At 38.1% G+C, this 19,293-nt stretch overlaps 1 protein-coding gene across 2 annotated transcripts in view; it reads left to right on the forward strand.

Moving 5' to 3' along the window:
* DNAH8 (dynein axonemal heavy chain 8) overlaps positions 1-19,293 on the forward strand; it is a 152,249-nt gene that overhangs the window by 120,839 nt on the left and 12,117 nt on the right. For both annotated transcript variants that reach the window (XM_075146803.1, XM_075146804.1), the window contains exons 72-81: positions 4,532-4,714; positions 5,131-5,236; positions 6,072-6,324; positions 6,424-6,614; positions 7,876-7,997; positions 10,916-11,034; positions 12,206-12,408; positions 13,310-13,383; positions 15,551-15,703; positions 18,123-18,278. In XM_075146803.1, the coding sequence (XP_075002904.1) occupies positions 4,532-4,714; positions 5,131-5,236; positions 6,072-6,324; positions 6,424-6,614; positions 7,876-7,997; positions 10,916-11,034; positions 12,206-12,408; positions 13,310-13,383; positions 15,551-15,703; positions 18,123-18,278 (1,560 nt within the window). The remainder of the gene's footprint in view (positions 1-4,531; positions 4,715-5,130; positions 5,237-6,071; positions 6,325-6,423; positions 6,615-7,875; positions 7,998-10,915; positions 11,035-12,205; positions 12,409-13,309; positions 13,384-15,550; positions 15,704-18,122; positions 18,279-19,293) is intronic.

Genomic DNA, 19,293 nt, shown 5'->3' on the forward strand with positions numbered 1-19,293 from the left:
GCCACTGAGTGCTGCCGTGCCGGACATGCTGGAACTTCAATACGAACTGGAATCAAAGGCAACCAAGTGGTACGCCACAATTGATATTGCTAATGCGTTCTTCTCAATCCCTTTGGCGGCAGAGTGCAGGCCACAGTTTGCTTTCACTTGGAGGGGCGTCCAGTACACCTGGAACTGACTGCCCCAGCGGTGGAAACACAGCCCTACCATTTGCCATGGACTGATCCACATCGCACTGAAACGGGGTGAGGCTCCGGAACATCTGCAGTACATTGATGACATCATCGTATGGGGCAACACAGCAGAAGTAGTTTTTGAGAAAGGGAAGAAAATAATTCAAAGCCTTCTGAAGGCTGGTTTCGCCATAAAACAAAGTAAGGTCAAGGGACCTGCACAGGAGATCCAGTTTTTAGGAATAAAACGGCAAGATGGACGTCATCAGATCCCAATGGATGTGATCAACAAAATAACAGCCATGTCCTCACCAACTAGCAAAAAGGAAACACAAGCTTTCTTAGGCGTTGTGGGCTTTTGGAGAATGCATGTTCCAGATTACAGCCTGATTGTAAGCCCCCTCTATCAAGTGACCCAGAAGAAGAACAATTTCAAATGGGGCCCTGAGCAGCGACAAGCCTTTGAGCAAATTAAACAGGAGATAGTTCAGACAGTAGCCCTTGGGCCAGTCCAGGCAGGACAAGATGTAAAGAATGTGCTCTACACCGCAGCTGGGGAGAATGGCCCTACATGGAGCCTCTGGCAGAAAGCACCAGGGGAGACTCGAGGTCGATCCTTAGGGTTCTGGAGTCGGGGATACAGAGGATCCGAGGCCCGCTACACTCCAACTGAGAAGGAGATATTGGCAGCATATGAAGGGATTCGAGCTGCTTCAGAAGTGGTTGGTACTGAAGCACAGCTCCTCCTGGCACCCCGACTGCCGGTGCTGGGCTGGATGTTCAAAGGGAGGGTCCCCTCTACACATCATGCAACCGATGCTACGTGGAGTAAGTGGGTCGCGCCGATCACACAACGGGCCCGAATTGGAAACCCCAGTCGCCCAGGAATCTTGGAAGTGATCACGAACTGGCCAGAAGGCAAAGATTTTGGAATATCCCCAGAGGAGGAGGTGACTCGTTCTGAAGAGGCCCCACTGTATAATAAACTACCAGAAAATGAGAAGCAATATGCCCTGTTCACTGATGGGTCCTGTCGTCTTGTGGGAAAGCATCGGGGGTGGAAAGCTGCTGTATGGAGTCCTATACGCCAAGTTGCAGAAACTGCTGAAGGAGAAGGTGAGTCGAGCCAGTTTGCAGAGGTGAAAGCCATCCAGCTGGCTTTAGACATTGCTGAACGAGAAAAATTGCCAGTGCTCTATCTCTATACTGACTCATGGATGGTGGCAAATGCCCTGTTGGGGGTGGTTGCAGCAATGGAAGCAGAACAACTGGCAGCGCAGAGGTAAACCCATCTGGGCTGCTGCATTGTGGCAAGATATTGCTGCCCGAGTAGAGAAACTGGCTGTAAAAGTACATCATGTAGATGCCCACGTACCCAAGGGTTGGGCCACTGAAGAACATCAAAACAACCAGCAGGTGGACCAGGCTGCTAAGATTGAAGTGGCTCAGGTGAATCTGGACTAGCAACGTAAGGGCGAATTGTTTATAGCTCGGTGGGCCCATGATGCCTCAGGCCATCAAGGAAGAGACGCAACATAGAGATGGGCTCGTGATCGAGGGGTGGACTTAAACATGGACGCTATCACACAAGTTATCCATGAATGTGAAACATGTGCTGCAATCAAGCAAGCCAAGTGAGTAAGGCATCTTTGGTATGGAGGACGATGGTTGAAATACAAATATGGGGAGACCTGGCAGATTGATTATATCACACTCCCACAAACCCACCATGGCAAGTACCATGTGCTCACCATGGTGGAAGCAACCACCAGAAGGATGGCTAGAAACATACCCTGTGCCCCATGCCACCACCTGGAACACCATCCTGGGCCTTGAAAAACAGGTCTTATGGCGACATGGCACGCCAGAAAGAATTGAGTCAGACAACGGAACTCATTTCCGAAACACCCTCATAGACACCTGGGCCAAAGAGCACAGCATTGAGTGCGTATATCACATCCCTGACCATGCACCAGCCTCTGGGAAAATCGAACGATACAATGGACTGCTAAAGACACACTGAGAGCAGTGGGTGGTGGGACATTCAAGCATTGGGATACATATTTAGCAAAAGCCACCTGGTCATTCAACACTAGGGGATCTGTTAATCGAGCTGGCCCTGCCCAGTCAAAACCCTTACGTACTGTAGATGGAGATAAAGTCCCTGTCATACACATAAGAAATATGCTGGGGAAGACAGTCTGGGTTACTCCTGCCTCTGGCAAGGGAAAACCCATCCGTGGGATTGCTTTTGCTCAAGGACCTGGGTGCCCTTGGTGGGTGATGCGAAAGGATGGGGAGGTCCGGTGTGTACCTCAAGGGGGTTTGATTTTGGGTGAAAATAGCCAATGAACTGAATTTTATGATGTCAATTGTTATATGATATTGTATATCATTACTTCTATGGTTGCTATCAATGGTATAGCAGTGAAAATCACCCAGATTAATGAAGAATGAACTAACTCCGATGAAACTGAGCAAAGTGCAATGATGATAGAACTGGATGAGCGCAGCAGTACCGAAATGAGAACTGGCTTCAGGACGCAACAGCCCAACACCACACACCATCTCTCCGGCCCTGAAAGACTGTTATGACAGATGGAGCCCAAAGTCGTGGACTAAATGAACTCAGTCGACATTTTAAAGGATAGTCCATAGACTAAGGGAATGATATCTGTGTATGCATATATATATATGTGTATATATAAAAAGAAAGATAGTGGTGATTAATTGAAATGTATCAAAAAATGTGAGACCTAAGCATAACGTAAATGGTATGGAATAAGGGGTGGATACTGTCCTAGTTTTGGCTGGGATAGGGTTAAATTTCTTCCTAGTGCTGTGTTTTGGATTTAGTATGAGGAGAATGTTGATAACACACTGATGTTTTCAGTTGTTGCCAAGTACCTTGCTAGTCAAGGACATTCAGCTTAAAAAAAAAAACAAAAAACAAACAAGTGTTGGGAGGGAGCACAGCCAGGACAGCCAGCCCAGCTGGCAATGGGGTATTCCATATCATGTGACGTCATGCTCAATATATGCATGGTAGGCGTGTTCCAGGAAGTAGCGATCGCTCCTTGGTTATCGGTCAGCACGGATGGTGAACAATTGCATTGTGCATCACTCGTTTTGTATGTTCTATCATTATAATTATTATTTTCCCTTTTCTGTTCTATTAAACTGTCTTTATCTCAACCCACGAGTTTTTCTCACTCTTACTCTTCTGATTCTCTCCCCGTCCCACTGGGGTGGGAGGGGAGTGAGTGAGCGGCTGCGTGGTATTTGGCTGCCTGCCAGGTTAAACCATGACACACCCTTTAACAGAATTAATAGAATTGAAAAGATCTCTCTCTTTCTAGTGTGGAGTGCTGTTTGTAGCAACTGCAGAATCTTTGGTCTGGAATAGAACTGTTTTCTGATGGAACAAGCCAAAAAGCATGAAGTTTTATTAATAATATTAAGTATAGTCCCAACCTTGAAAAATCATGAGTCTTTTTGACCTTCATTAGATAAATAAATCACTCCCAAATTTTAAAAACAATCCCCCTTCAAACATCCTGAAATGAAATGACTGCACTTGCAGTCATTTCCATATGTATTTTTCTCAAATCATCTTAATTAACTGGCTGGGATATGAGAGAAATGACAGACCAGATTGTTGATGATAATGAAAATGAAATGATTGCTATTTTTGTGAAGTAGTTTTTACTTTGAATGTCAGAGCAAACAATATGCTTAAGGGAGTGGTTTGGTCCTACTCCTTCTTAAGCCAGGTAATTGAAGTGGGCTTGGAGGGTCATACACAGTGATGAGATTTCCTTGTGCACATGCAGCTTTCAAGTTAGACTGCTGATTTGGAATATGTTAACTTCTGTAAAAATTTCTGTGGAAAACTGAATAAATTTACAGTTCCTTTAGAAAGGTTCTTTAAGATCCGCTTAGTCTTAATAAATATAGAATTAATTTTCAATCATTTATGTTCCATTGTTGGATCAAATAATTTCTTTTTCCCCCTGAACACAAGAGAACAATGTTTTCTCCAACGGTCAGTAGTTTCTACCATCTTCATTTGAGGTGTGATTAGAAGCACGAAACCTAACCCAAATGGTTCTCAATCCATTAATCAGGACCCACAGTGGAAGTAATCCCTATGTTTACCTGGAGGGGAATGCTACTTTTATATGTACCCTAACTGCTACCTTTGGTCATCGATTGTTATTTTCATAACCAATTTGAATTGTGAAATAAAATTCCTCTCTTTGGCATGTCAAATAATGTAATTTTTTTTCTGGTCAATATTATTGAGTCAAATAAAGCTCATTTTCCTCTGCTTAATACTATTCTAATTTACTCAACAGGTGAAAGTTGGTGATAAGGAAGTAGATGTTATGAGTTCATTTAGACTATATATTACTACAAAGCTACCCAATCCTGCTTTCACGCCTGAAATTAATGCAAAAACATCAATTATTGATTTTACTGTTACAATGAAAGGACTTGAGAATCAGTTACTGAGAAGAGTAATTCTTACTGAAAAACAGGTAAACTAGTAGTACACACAAACCATAGTGATGCTTAATTTTTTTAAACTGTTTTTAGTATGTAGCAAAAAATAAATGTTCAAATGGAGAAAAGACATCAACCATTTTCTAAAATTTTATTCAGATTCAGTATAGAAATTTCCAAAGAACAAAAATACACCTAGAGGATCTTCTGTGTATGGCTGTCAGTATGAAACAAATAATTAAGCACAAGCATTTGGCGTTGATAAGACACTTCGTAAGATACTGAATAAACACTGCTTAAAAAAAAAGGATGTTATAAAAACATGTTTTAGATACCTGAAAAAGTAAAATGCACATTTCATGAACTTGAAAAAACAGCAACTGAATTTTAAGTATGACTCATAGTTATAGTCCATAAAGTGTCGTGCCATTTTCTTGTTTTTTAATAATAGGAACTAGAGGCAGAACGAATTAAACTCATGGAAGATGTAACTTTTAATAAGAGGAAGATGAAAGAACTGGAAGACAATCTTCTGTACAAACTAAGTGCAACCAGAGGTTCTGTATCAAAGTGTAAAAGAACCAGAATTAAGCAGATTAGGCAGATTAAACTGATTCACATTAGAAACTTTCCATACAGAAATTAATTTATCCATCCAAGATACAGTAAGATAACATCCAATGGTAGAAATTTGAAGTATGGTGATGAGGGATTTGGTACCATAGCATGCCACTATATATAACCCTAGACACCTAAACAAGTTTTGTGAAACAAATCAATTTATTGAGAGCTTTTTGCCCCTTAAATGAGATAAGGTATCTGATCATGGGCAAATCCTTAACCCATTGAAAATGCAAAATAAAATGGGCTAGCTTAAATGGTATTGAAAGTCTTTTGCAGTATATTAGGAGCCTGCACATGATCAATTACTGTCTCTTTGGTGGAAAAAGAAGGTGGTAACTTCCAGCAAATCGATCAGTAAGTACTTGAGATGCATGAATACTGTTGTGTGACCATTGCCTTTAGGACCCTAACTCTTTTTGACTTTGAGTGTACCAATCAACAGACTTTAAAATAATTGAAGTACTGTGTATGAATATGTATGTTATGTGCATAAGAAAGCTGACTTCTGTAGTACATACTGCAAAGCTGTTGGTATAGATACATTCATACTGACATAGGTTGAATGCATTTGTTTAGCATGTTGAATATAAAAAAAATTTTTAGTGTTACATATCCTGTTTGGTTTCCATTTTAGAAGCTTTCTGCAATTCCGTAAATCATTTCCATTTGTTATAAATAATTCCTTGATTTGGCCTTTCAATTTTTACATATATGAAGTGAAAAAATTGTTATAAAAATGTCCTAAGCATCCAATATTTGACTTTTTAGGTTCACTAGTAGATGATGAATCCTTGATTGGTGTTCTGCAAACAACTAAGCAAACCGCTGCTGAAGTAGCTGAAAAGTTGTCTGTGGCAGCAGAAACTGAAGTGAAGATTAACACTGCTCAGGAGGAATATCGACCTGCTGCTACACGTGGAAGCATTCTTTATTTTCTTATTACAGAAATGAGCATGGTCAATAATATGTATCAAACTTCACTGGCTCAGTTCTTGAAGTTATTTGATCAATCCATGACCAAGTAGGAAGACACAGATTTTTCTACTATTCAGATGTTTGCCTTTCCAATGTATTTGCTCTTATTAACATGCTTTCTTTGTGCTTTGTTTTCGTGATTCAGATCTAAGAAGTCTCCTTTACCTCAGAAAAGAATCTCAAATATTATTGAGTATCTTACCTTTGAAATTTACTCATATTCTGTTAGAGGCTTGTATGAAAACCACAAATTCCTCTTTACCCTCCTCCTGACATTAAAAATTGATCTTGAGAGAGGACATGTGAAAAACAGAGAGTTCCATGCACTCATTAGAGGTAAGTTTAAAAAATTGTGTTATATGTAGAGCTAATTTCAACTTTTTAAACTTTTATACTCCCGGTATCAATACAGGCTGGGGAATGAAGGGATTCAGAGCAGCCCTGCCAAGAAGGACTTGGGGGTACTGATGGACGAAAATCTGGACATGAGCCAACAATGTGTGCTCACAGCCCAGAAGGCCAACCGTATCCTGGGCTGCATCAAATGAAGCGTGGCCAGCAGGTCGAGGGACGTGATTCTGCCCCTCTACTCTGCTCTGGTGAGACCCCACCTGGAGTACTGCGTCCAGCTCTGGAGCCCTCAGCAAAAGAAAGACATGGACCTGTTGGAGCAGGTCCAGAGGAGGGCCACAAAAATGATCAGGGGGATGGAACGCCTGTCCTATGAAGAAAGGCTGAGAGAGTTGGGGTTATTCAGCCTGGATTATTATTCAGCTTCGTTATTCAGCTTCGACTGTCTAGAGCTCGATGGTAGTGATGACAAGGTCGAATGCTTGTGGGTAAGGATGAGGGAGAAGGCCAACAAGGCAGATATCCTGCTGGGAGTCTGTTATAGACCACCTAGCCAGGACGAGGAGGCAGATGAAGTATTCTACCAGAGGCTGGCAGAAGTCTCCCAGTCGCTAGCCCTTGTTCTCGTGGGGGACTTCAACTTTCCGGATGTCTGCTGGAAATACCACACGGCAGAGAGGAAACAGTCGAGGAGGTTCCTGGAGTGTGTGGAGGATAACTTCCTGACGCAGCTGGTAAGCGAGCCCACCAGGGGAGGTGCCTCGCTTGACCTGCTGTTCACGAACAGAGAAGGGCTGGTGGGAGATGTGGTGGTCGGAGGCCGGCTTGGGCTTAGCGACCATGAAATGGTAGAATTCTCGATACTTGGTGAAGTAAAGAGGGGGGCCAGCAAAACCGCTACCATGGACTTCCGACGGGCGGACTTTGGCCTGCTCAGGACACTGGTCGAGAGGGTCCCTTGGGAGACTCATTTTGTATGTTCTATCATTATAATTATTATTTTCCCTTTTCTGTTCTATTAAACTGTCATAGCTGACCCTGCTTTGAACAGGCTGGACTGGAGACCTCCTGAGGTCTCTTCCAGACTAAATTATCCTATGATCTTATGAAATAAATGCTAAGTACACAAGAGTGCAATTAGTACCCCAGTGAAACTGGGCCAGAAAACATAATTTAAAAAGAAATGTCAAATATATCTTGACCCCTGGAATGTCATGTGTATTTCATCAAAATGTTTTATTTACAGGAGGTGCAGCACTGGATCTACAGGCTTGCCCACCCAAACCTTTCCGCTGGATTCTTGACATGATGTGGCTAAACCTAGTGGAATTGAGCAAAATTCCACAGTTTGCAGAAATTTTGAATCAGGTGATATCTACTAATTATGTTTTTAATGTTAATATCCAGTTCCCAGTCATAATTGTGCTCCCATATTTTACATTTAAAATGCACAAGAGATGTAGTTAAGAATAAGGCCAGAGAGAATACAGAATAAAGGCATAGAAATGAACAGCTAGGTAGCATGAGGTATAGCTAGGTATATGTATTTGCTCTATGGGGGTATATTTATTTGCTCTATGGTTTTTTTTATCTGCTTCATTGTACTTTGTATTATAGTCATTGAGGTAGAAAGAGAAGAGAACAGGAGCAAATAACTAGTAAAAAAGGCAGCCAGTGAAAGAGAGGCAGAAATAAGGAGAAAGGATAAAAAAGTAGAGGTATCAAAAAGGCTCAGAAAGTTAATCTATGAGTGTCAGGTTTTAAGTTACAATGTTTCATGTCTTGAGTCTGATAGACTTTTACAAGTAAATTGTTTGCTGCTTGTTTTTAAATACTCATTTGCATTCCAAGGTTAACATGTTATTCAGATATAATGAGCTAGCTATAAAAATACTATTTATTTTATTAAGACATACATGAACTTACATGCACATAAGCTTGTGATATGTTTATCAATTCTTTTCTTTACTTTGGTAAATTTATCTTTTTTTAGTGTAGTTAAACCACTCCATAAGTATTTCTCTTTCTGTACCTCCTAAGCACTCCTTGTAAATCAGGCTGATGGCCAGGACACTAAGTTCTTGCTGTTACAGCATTGGTCAGCCAAGTCCATTTTGTGATGGCATTTAGTGCCCTGAAGGGTAGCAGACATTTTATCTAAATGGTGTACCTGGAAGTGGTCCTGGCTGTTTCCCAACTCTGTATCAAGGCAAGATCTGGATACATACCAGCCCATTTCCTCCAGGTTTTGGTTTCTGGAGGTATCAAAACAGGATATTGAGTTAGGAGAAAGTTGGAGAAATTCTAGTTAGGCCTTCACTCTGAGTTGTTAGGGCACCAGGACCCAAAATGCATGCCACTGCACGCTTGCTAACATTATTTAAATTTAGCCATGGGATTATGAAATACGTATTTTCCTTTTAATTTGTAGATTGTAATGGTTCTGTTATAGGACTTTTCTAGAATTGGTGCAAACAAAATTTTAGACTCCAAAATACTTAGGCAACCATGTTACTCCAAAAGGTCTCTTTTTAACTAATCTTTTAGCACTAACTTAAAATTGTCATATATTTACAAGTTGAGAAATGACAATTAGGTGATTTTAGTAATAGATAGAGATGGAATCTAGGAGGGTGCCAACTAGGATATCAATAAAAAATGCAAATATGGAAATAACATCTTTTTAATACTTATTTGCATCCATTAGATGTGCTGTTCTATTTGGCTCATCATATTAAATACAACTGTGTCATTATTCATTTAGATACAAACAGAAGAAATTTAAAGTAAGAAAAAAAAGCTTGAAAATGGTATGCCCAGTTCTCAAGAGGTTGTCTGTGATTTTCTTTTTTTCTTGCCAGTTACAATTTTTTTTTTTCTCTAAAAATTAAGTCCTCCAGTCACAGATGCCTAACTTAATTTAATAAAGACATATTCCCCTTTAAACATTTAGATGACCCTGTTCCTTTTCACACTATTACTACTTCTAGCTGTGGTTGAGTGAGACTGGGAACCACATTGCAGCCGTGTGAAAAGTGTGCTTTAAGTGATTTTATTGCATCAGCTAAGATATCTGTGGCAGGACTCGGGACAGAATGGAGTTCCCCAAAGCAGCATTCAGCTGCCTTATGCATGAGATCATATCTTCCTACGTTCATTGTATACTTTCCAAGTGCTACAACAAATAAATCAGGGACACTACAAAAAACCAACAACATTAATTACTAGGCCATGATTTGTCTTTGGAGCAGATTCAACCTGTGCAGTAAAAAAGGCCAGAAACTGAGTCAACTGAAGTCCCTTTAGTTCAATAACCTATCTTTGGCCATGGCTCAGCTTTAAGAAGGTACCTCCTCTGAATACTCTCCTAGCATGGGCTCAGGTTGATGTCAGTTAGTGTAGAACTGAGCTATTTGCTTATAAAGTAATTTTTTTTTCTCAGACTTGGATTATAGCTCAGAAAGGGACATTTGGTGTTTATGAATCTCTCTGAGTTTCATTATAGGAAATACGTGGTTGGAAGAGGTCCCTGTATGTTCGTTTCTCACTCTTCTCTCAGTCCATGCTTGGCATAGGTTGTTCTGAAACTACTTCTAATTGAAACCAAGCCAGTCAACTGGACAGAGCTTGGTTTATAATAAGCATATAGAACTGTATTTCAGAACAGGTGGTATCAGTGTGTTCCTTGTTCTCTTTCCAGTGATCTCAGAATATTGCGGTAGCTGACTCTTCCCAGTGACTGCATTAAAAGCTCTACTGCACAGCAATTTTCACTATGTTCTGTCCACCAGTGTCCCTTGTCCTATTAGGTCATGGGTTCTAAAAGGTGCCTAAAAATGATCATATTTGTGGTCAGATTTACTCTTTCTCAAGTCAAAAGCTTACTAGAGTCTGTTATTTTTAATTTGTGATTCTTTGGCTGGCTGGACAGATTTTTCTGTTCCTCCTACTTTGTAATCAGAAGGAATGAATGAATCACAGTATGTTTCTCTTGTAGTATAGAATCCTTCTGCTAATTATTGATTTTTCTTAAGTAGCTGCATGTGTTTGGGAGGCGAATCCATGGATAACTGATTAGCTTAAGAGCCTGCATCTTAATACTAAAATTTCTATTTGTAATATCTTAATAGCAATTCACATGGCGTATGTCTTACATGCTATAGACTCTTAATGTTATTTGAAATAGATCCTAATATAATAACAGACTCTCATTAAAATATACATTTACAAGGGGATTTTGCTACAGCTGAAATATATTTGTATGTGTGTTAATGTAATAAATTTAGATAGCCCATAATGAAAAGGGATGGAAAAGTTGGTTTGATAAAGATGCTCCCGAGGAAGAAATTATACCTGATGGATATAATGATTCACTTGATACCTTTCGCAAGCTTTTACTCATCAGGTGAGCATCTTCAGAAAATTGGGAAATGCATACATGGTTGCATTACATGTCTCAGTCTATCGGTATGCTATTATCATAATAGCGTAATTTTTATTAATTTCGGGGTGACATGAAATATTATTTAATTCACTCACTTGAAATATGATTTAATTCACTCACTTTGGAGCTATCTTCTGAAGAGTCTAAAGAAGTTATTTCTAGAAAATATTTTTTATAGCTTTGCTTTTATGTCATGACAAATGGAAACTGGGAACCACATTGCAGCCGTGTGAAAAGTGTGCTTTAAGTGATTTTATTGCATCAGCTAAGATATCTGTGGCAGGACTCGGGACAGAATGGAGTTCCCCAAAGCAGCATTCAGCTGCCTTATGCATGAGATCATATCTTCCTACGTTCATTGTATACTTTCCAAGTGCTACAACAAATAAATCAGAGACACTACAAAAAACCAACAACATTAATTACTAGGCCATGATTTGTCTTTGGAGCAGATTCAACCTGTGCAGTAAAAAAGGCCAGAATCTGATGGAATAAGTTCTATATTGTTCTATGCTATACACCCTGAAGGGGGGAGGGGGAGCATCTGAGTCCTAAGCCTTTAAATATTAAGCCTATAAATTGAAGCTTTGCAAAGTCATATATTTTATCCAAAAGTAGTTGCTTGGGTTTCTTCCCCTTGGGAAAAATAAAGACTCATCCCCAACACAAATGCAATCCAGTGCAAAAGAGTTGAGTCTGTACCCTAAAAGGCTAATAGATGCAATGAAACATCTGCAGAATTTTACTAAAGGGCAAAAGCAATCTTACATTTCCCTACTTGGGTCCTCAGATACAAAAGCTCCTAAAATGAAGTATGTCCCAACCTGATAAAGGTACCCAGAACAGAAAATTCCAGTGCAGATAGTTTATTTAAGGCAAAATTGTAAGCAACTGAAAAGTATTGAACAGTCATAAGTTGAGGGAAGACTACTAGCACTGTCTATTATTATATCTGTAAAGACAAACCTACAAACATATATATGAATGCGTGTATGCATATGTGGATGTATATATATGCATAGTATGAAGCAAAAGTCTATATTTGATAAAAATAGAATTTCTAATTTAAGTCTGGTCTTTGGAACAGCAAGAGGCATTGAATTTGTATCTTGGTATATATTTTTATTTCTAGGTCTTGGTGTCCAGACCGAACACTTTCCCAAGCCAGGAAATATATTGCAAATTCCTTGGATGAGAAATATACAGAACCAGTCATTTTGAATTTAGAAAAAACTTGGGAGGAAAGTGACACACGAACACCTCTCATCTGTTTCTTGTCTATGGGATCTGACCCAACTATTCAGATTGATTCCTTGGCTAGGAAGCTTAAATTAGGTATGAAGTAATTATTTGTTGTCATGTGTTAAGATACAGAAGGGTAATGTAAGTAATTCCAGAGATTTTTTTTTTCTGAAAAGTATTTCTTAAATTCTTTTGATTGTTCCTGAACCATCATCTTAGGGATAAAATAATATTTTAAATAAAAGATGGCATGCTGAGGATCATTCTGTATGCAGTTGAACAGTAATGTTTTCAGTTCTTTTTTTATAAATGGTTATCATCCTTCCCAGTGATGTTTTTTTTTAATTCCTAACTATAAGACAATTTTTTTTTTTTTTTTTTTAATTCTGGCATGGTGACAATACTGTTTTCTTGTTTTAACTCTTAACTGCAGGTAACGTAAAAATCAGCAATCTGCTTACAAGATTACTTTGTAACAAAAAACACCCACATCATCTGCGTTGTTTGTATATTCTGGACTTTATGGCTACATTATATGGAAATTTTGAAAAATTGTGCATACAAACTGAGTTGGAAGTAGATACATCTATTCATTATGTTAGTCACATTAATACGTTCACAAATGCAATTTTACAATTATGCATTACGCTCATTTACGTGGCTTCATTACCTACCCTTAAAGAAAAATCTGGGTTCATATTTCAAATACTGTGGCTTACTTCATTAAAATCTAGCACAAATTCCCATTGACAATAATAACATTAGTCACAGTCTTTCAGTTCTACAAACACTGTAAATCTTGTGGATGTATATTTTAATGTTATTTTACAAAGTTTCAATGTTTAGAAAGTTTATACGTAGTAGCATAATATTTTTGTATAAAAATGTATTTCATTGTGCTGTATTTATATCACTGTTTTTTTAGACTGAATTTGAATTCTTACTTTTTCTGAAGAATGTAAGTTCATTAATCATATTATCAAATATGTTGTAGAATGTAGAACCATCTCTATGGGTCAAGGACAAGAAGTTCATGCACGCAAACTCATACAGATGTCAATGCAACAGGTGGGGAAAAACACTGCAGTATAAGTTGATTGTCTGTTTTAGCATTCTTTTACACTTCTTTTGTATGCAAACATCTTCAATATTTTGCATTTTCACCTTACTATCAGGCATATCTCAGGGTAGAAAAGTCTCCTTGAGTGCCTGAACCTAAAAACATTCCACTGTGGGACATGCATGTGCCAGTGGAGTCCTAGTCAATACTTCTGCCAGCAGTAATATTGAGCAGCTTTTCAAAGGTAGCACATTACCTTCTCATCACTATGCTGTTATCCAAAGGTAAAAGGACATCATGTCCTAATTCTGTCCTGCAGGACTTCTCAAGATTATTTCAGATTTCCATCTGAACTAAATGGTTCTTTTGTCACTTTATTCTCCTATGTTTAATCTCAATGAGATGAGGAAATGCTTTTTTCTTTAGACTTCTGCAAAGTCCTGTCCCCAATCTGATAAACTGAAGTGCTTCAGAGCCTTTCCAGGACTTCCTGACTTTCATGCAGAAAAATGAAAAGGTCAGGCAGTATCATTTCAGGGAGTTCCAATTGTATTGCCTGATATCTGTGAGATATCTTCATTTGAGGCAAAAAAAAAAAAATCTCTTGCCAGATGTGCTATGGTATAGTCTGCTTCATTTGTGTTTCTCTATTATGGACAAATATAATACTTGTATATGGCCTTTACTGCACACTTACCAGACATTACTGTATAATCCAAGGTTCTGTAGCTAATGCAGCCTTGGTTATGGAAGTTCTCTATATTGTATCCCAGTAACCTCTCAAGTCCTACCAAATGTTGTGACACCAGTACTGGAATATAGATGAACACCACTTTGGAAAAAGAGAAGAAACAAATCTCTTTATAGCAGATGGCATTTTTCATGATGTGCAAATGCACACATACATCCCTCACACTTCTTTGTGTTCGTATGCCTAGAATGGTCATCATGAACTTCCAGTTCATTGGAATGGTGAAAACTGGGGCACCCCTGCCTTTCTTTGCGCTCAGTTAAAACCACAAGGATACTCAAAACAGCACTCCAGTAGAGCTACTAGTAACAATTTCTGAACTAAATGCCTTGGTGCTGTACACATTTTGCAGAGGGAGGGATATGTGAACAGCAGATTTGCAAGAGCAAAACAGAATTAGTAAATATGAAGACAAATATCTGCATTTTTTTTCTACTTCTGGCCAAGAGTATATGATATGATTAAAACTGCTATGCTGTGTTACAGGTAGGTAATTTTAAAAAACTGAGCCTGATTCATTTGGAAATGTGACAAATTGATTAATCTTCCTCAAAAAAGTGGTTCCCCATAAAAGATGGAAAAAACCCGCTTCATTTAATCTTTTTTTTTTTAATATCCATCAGTTCACCATAAATATTTCAATTATATTTTGTCACCAAATGTTATTTATTTCTTTTTAACAAAATTGCCAAAATGAAATTACAAGCTGTAATGAAATCCACACATCACTGTTTAGAACTGATTAAATAATGCTCCATTTTAATATCAGGCTTCTGATTCATCAGACTTCTAAAGTGATGCTACAAAAGCTGATTGAATTTAAATTCATAAGCAGAAGTGCAGAGAGATAATAATCAAAATAGAGCTTTCATGCAACTTGAGAGCTGAATAAGATCAAAATTAATATGCATATAAACTAATTACAGTTGAAAAGTTTTAGAGTCTTGTTACCATCTCTTTACACTTGCTTTAGATTATGTTATTAACAAATAAATTTAAAAAAAGGTGTATTCCTTAGATTTCAGCTGTTACTTTTCCACTCACATTCTTTTGGATCTGATGGCAGGATTGCTTATCACTGGTGTTTTGCTGGGAGAAGACAGGAATTACTTCTTTTTGCCACTAGGTAGCACTGATACTTTACTTAGAATATTGGGTCTGGTTATGTTATTTTTATTGTGAACAATAGGATGTGGAAATAACTTCTGCACTAACTTTTCCTATTTGCTTTAACTGTGCCAATACAAACTCAAATGATAATACATGTTCAGGAACAGACGAAAAGTCAAAAAACTCAAAAAAAAAAAAAAATCCAAAAAATCCCATGCAGGACCAAATTTGGTTCTAATATAGACAGTTGGTTTTAGCATTATTGAATAACTTGTTCTAAATTTTATACGGTAATAGTCGATATTCTTATTTAGGGAGGCTGGGTGTTACTTCAGAATTGCCATCTTGGACTGGATTTTATGGATGAACTACTGGAGACACTTCTTACTGCTGAGATACAGAATGAGACATTTCGAGTTTGGATAACTACGGAACCACATCCTAAATTCCCAATTACACTGCTACAGGTTTGTTCAAATATTTAATTCAGGTACCTCGTGCCATCAAAATTATTCAGATTAAGTGTGCAAACGGAAATTAAATAAGTGTGGGGAAAAAAAAAACAAAGCCCAAGAAAAAATGAACTTACCTTACAATGCAAATACCACTTTAAACAGGAAGGTTACTTACCAGTAACTGGAAGTTCTCAAAGATGCATTATGTATGTGTGAATTCACACTAACTCTATACACAGAAACACTGGAATCAAAAATATCAGACTTTACCTGTATCCCTTTTTGTCCAACCAGATGCCTTTGTGAACAGAGTAATGCCCACAACTGTTCTTAGACTCTTCCAGGTTTCCCTATCTGAAATAAAGGATAAAGGGGATAGAACACACATGGACAGCACATTGTCAGAGAACATCATCTACCAAGAAGTTACCTGTTTTTCTTTGGATAAACTATAAATGGTTGTTCTGTAGATCTCAAGGAGATATTTTTCATCAGTACCAGGAAAACTGCCTAAACTCTTAGGAAATGCATTTAAGTCACTTACGATGGTTCCTAGCACTCTCACAACAGATCATAATACTAGTTAATATCTAGCGTAATAGCTGTGTGTTGACACTTCTGTGTTCATAGACCCCTTTCGTCTTAAAAGCAGTGGGAGTCTCCTTAGTGGTTCTCATTCTTTCTAAATAAAAGTAGGTAACAAACCTGATATGTGGGATGTGAAGGGGGGGAAGGTTCTTTTCTCAAATGAATCTAGGAGACAACCTTCAGTAAGAAATCTACATCACCATGGAAAAAAAACTGTGTATAGAAAGCTAGCTGTATGGACCTACATTCTCTTGTATTCTCTCAACAGAAAATGAAATCATTCTGCATCTTCAAGGGGTTTATAAATAGTGAGGTATATAAACATACAGTTTGCTAAAAGTGAGAATAGAAAACTGAGAGGGTTGCCACATGAATCTTCACTGCATTTACCTCAAATGTTTCACATGTGATTTCCCAGTCTATAGTGTCACATTACCTGTTAAAATATTAACATATTCAGGGATTCCAGAAAACGAGTAACTGACAAACCAAAGGTCAGCTCTTTCTCAGAAGAAAGGAGAGAATACTTGGGTTTTTTTATACAGAAAATTCATCAAAACCCGAACAAGATATCCTTTGAAATATGGAAAGACTGGTTAGCAAGTGCTCCCATTCAGTCCAACGCTCTAGTGTGTTCATGCGCACATAGGTCCTTGCAGAAGGCTGCAGCTCATCTCTGAGACAGCTTGCCTGGGCGCTGCAGCCCAGAAATAAGTTTGTGAAACTGAAGTTGAAAAGTCATTCCTTAAAAATAATTGAAGTTCTTTACCACAAATATGGAGATAGTAAAACTGCACGTGAACTACATATTCATCAGTGTCTTCCATTAAGTGTCTCTCAGAAGTAGAAACAGTTCAGAGGCATGCTTGCATTCAGCCTGTGGGCATTTACTATCCTTTCAATGCACACTGCCATGTTACCCCAGCCAACCAGACAAGTACTTACTGTTGGAGCAGGAAAATACTTTCTTGTTCGCGTTTCTCCAGCATTTGAAAGTGTCTCAGGGAATACAGTTTCTGGTAGGGTGAGTCTGTGTCTGAACTAATAGATTCAAGTGTGCCCATGAATATTACCCAGCATTGGAATGCAATAGTCCATTGGGGTAAGCAGTTACAACATTCTCTGACATGAAAACCTGTGCTAACAAGCACTCTTTCAAATAATTTGCAGGCATGGTTTGACAATTAAAATTTTGTAGAAACTATTCCTGTTAGGCAGTTCACATGAAACTAAAGGGCTGTATTCTAAGGGGCTGTGGCAGTTTACTACCACAAATGCGGATTCCATGCCTGCTGACCGGCATGCCCAGGAACATTCTCATGTGACACTAATTTACTGCTGCAGACATAGCCACAGGGTCCAGAGTAGCCACTGTGAAGACAAAGATCTGATCTGAGGCGAGGTGAGATTTCTTTGTATTTGCTGTGAAGTCCTGGGACCAGAAATACAAAAGAGTTCTTGTCATCTACTCTGGATAGTTCTCTTCCACCAATCATTGAATTAGGGAGAGAGAACCATACGATGCCTTCTGAAAAGCATGGCATTGCTTCCAGGTTGTTAATGAAAATTCTTAGATCCATGGACAAGTGTCAGTGATGGTTCTGACCAACACAAACTGAAGGTCTATGTTCAAAATCTTAAAGTAATGTATATTACAGAGTTTTGTGGCCTAATCTAATATGTACTCCTTTTATGCAGTTTATAGTAAAACTACATATCAACTTTGTATCTACAATGCTTCAACTATTTACATTTTATTTATAATTAATGGTTGTGACATTTTTGTATGTTGGTGGTTTTGTTCAATAACAAATCCAATTCCTTTATCTTTTTCACATGACAGATTGCTATAAAGTTCACAAACGAACCTCCCCAAGGTGTACGTGCCAGTTTGAAAAGAACATTTTCTGGAATTAATCAGGATCTGTTAGATGTCAGCAATATGCCTATGTGGAAACCTTTGCTTTACACTGTAGCTTTCCTGCATTCTACTGTTCAGGTATTTCTTTGCAAATAGCATTATAATATATGGAATCACTTTAACAGAGGTTCCTGACAATACGCAGTCTAATATTTGCAGGGCTGAAGCTTTAATTTCTATAATCTGTATTTCAAGGTTCTTTATTCTCTTAATTGTTTTATAAATTTTACACAATTTTCACACTATGGGCATTTAGAATGAGGATTTTTCTCATCTAATTTTAGCTGTCCAAAAGTTAGTCATTTGGTGTAAGGGAAGAAGCTCTCTCTGTAGTCAATAGAAATAGATAAGCATCTCAAAAAAGAAAATAATCTTATCTGTCTTAGCTGTCTCTCTAAAGAATGAATAATATTCTGGATATTTATCACTCTTTCTGTCCACTGATTTTAAAGGCAATTCAAATGCCTACCTTAGAGTAGCTGTCTACTTTCTAGATGGCTAAAATTAAACAAAATTCTATCACCTAGAGTCTTGTTTTCATCTTATTTTTGTCTGTGTCAATGTGTTTTCTCCATTAATTCCAATGTAAGCACAATATCTATACTTTGTACTTTAAAGATATGTAAATTTTGAGATCACAATAAATACGAACATTTTGAGCTCTCTGAATACACTTTCTTTTCAGCAAGGATCTCAAAATAGTTCTAAAAGGCTATTTAAGCCTTAGGCTCTACTGAGCTGCTTGTATTTTCAGTGTAACAGAGATGATGAAAGAGAAAGATAATTTGTTGAGGTCCCTATTAAGATACAGTATTTGGCATTATTTTCCTCCTTCTACCTTTTTATAAACAGTGAGAAAGTTGTTCTGTGTACTGCCTCAGGATTATACTGTTCCTGCGGAACTAGAAGACCTAAGCTTATTCAGCCATCAGTACTTTTAAAAAATATTATAGCTATTCATCTGTTCAGAAAATTTATTTATGGATTGCCAATCAGCAAGCAATATATACATTGCCCTGCATTTAAACTGACCAATTCCTAATATCCTTTGGTGACAAGATCGCTATGATAAATATAGCTTAAGAAGTAATTC

The sequence above is a fragment of the Calonectris borealis genome, chromosome 3 (assembly GCF_964195595.1).
Source record: "Calonectris borealis chromosome 3, bCalBor7.hap1.2, whole genome shotgun sequence".
NCBI lineage: Eukaryota > Metazoa > Chordata > Aves > Procellariiformes > Procellariidae > Calonectris > Calonectris borealis.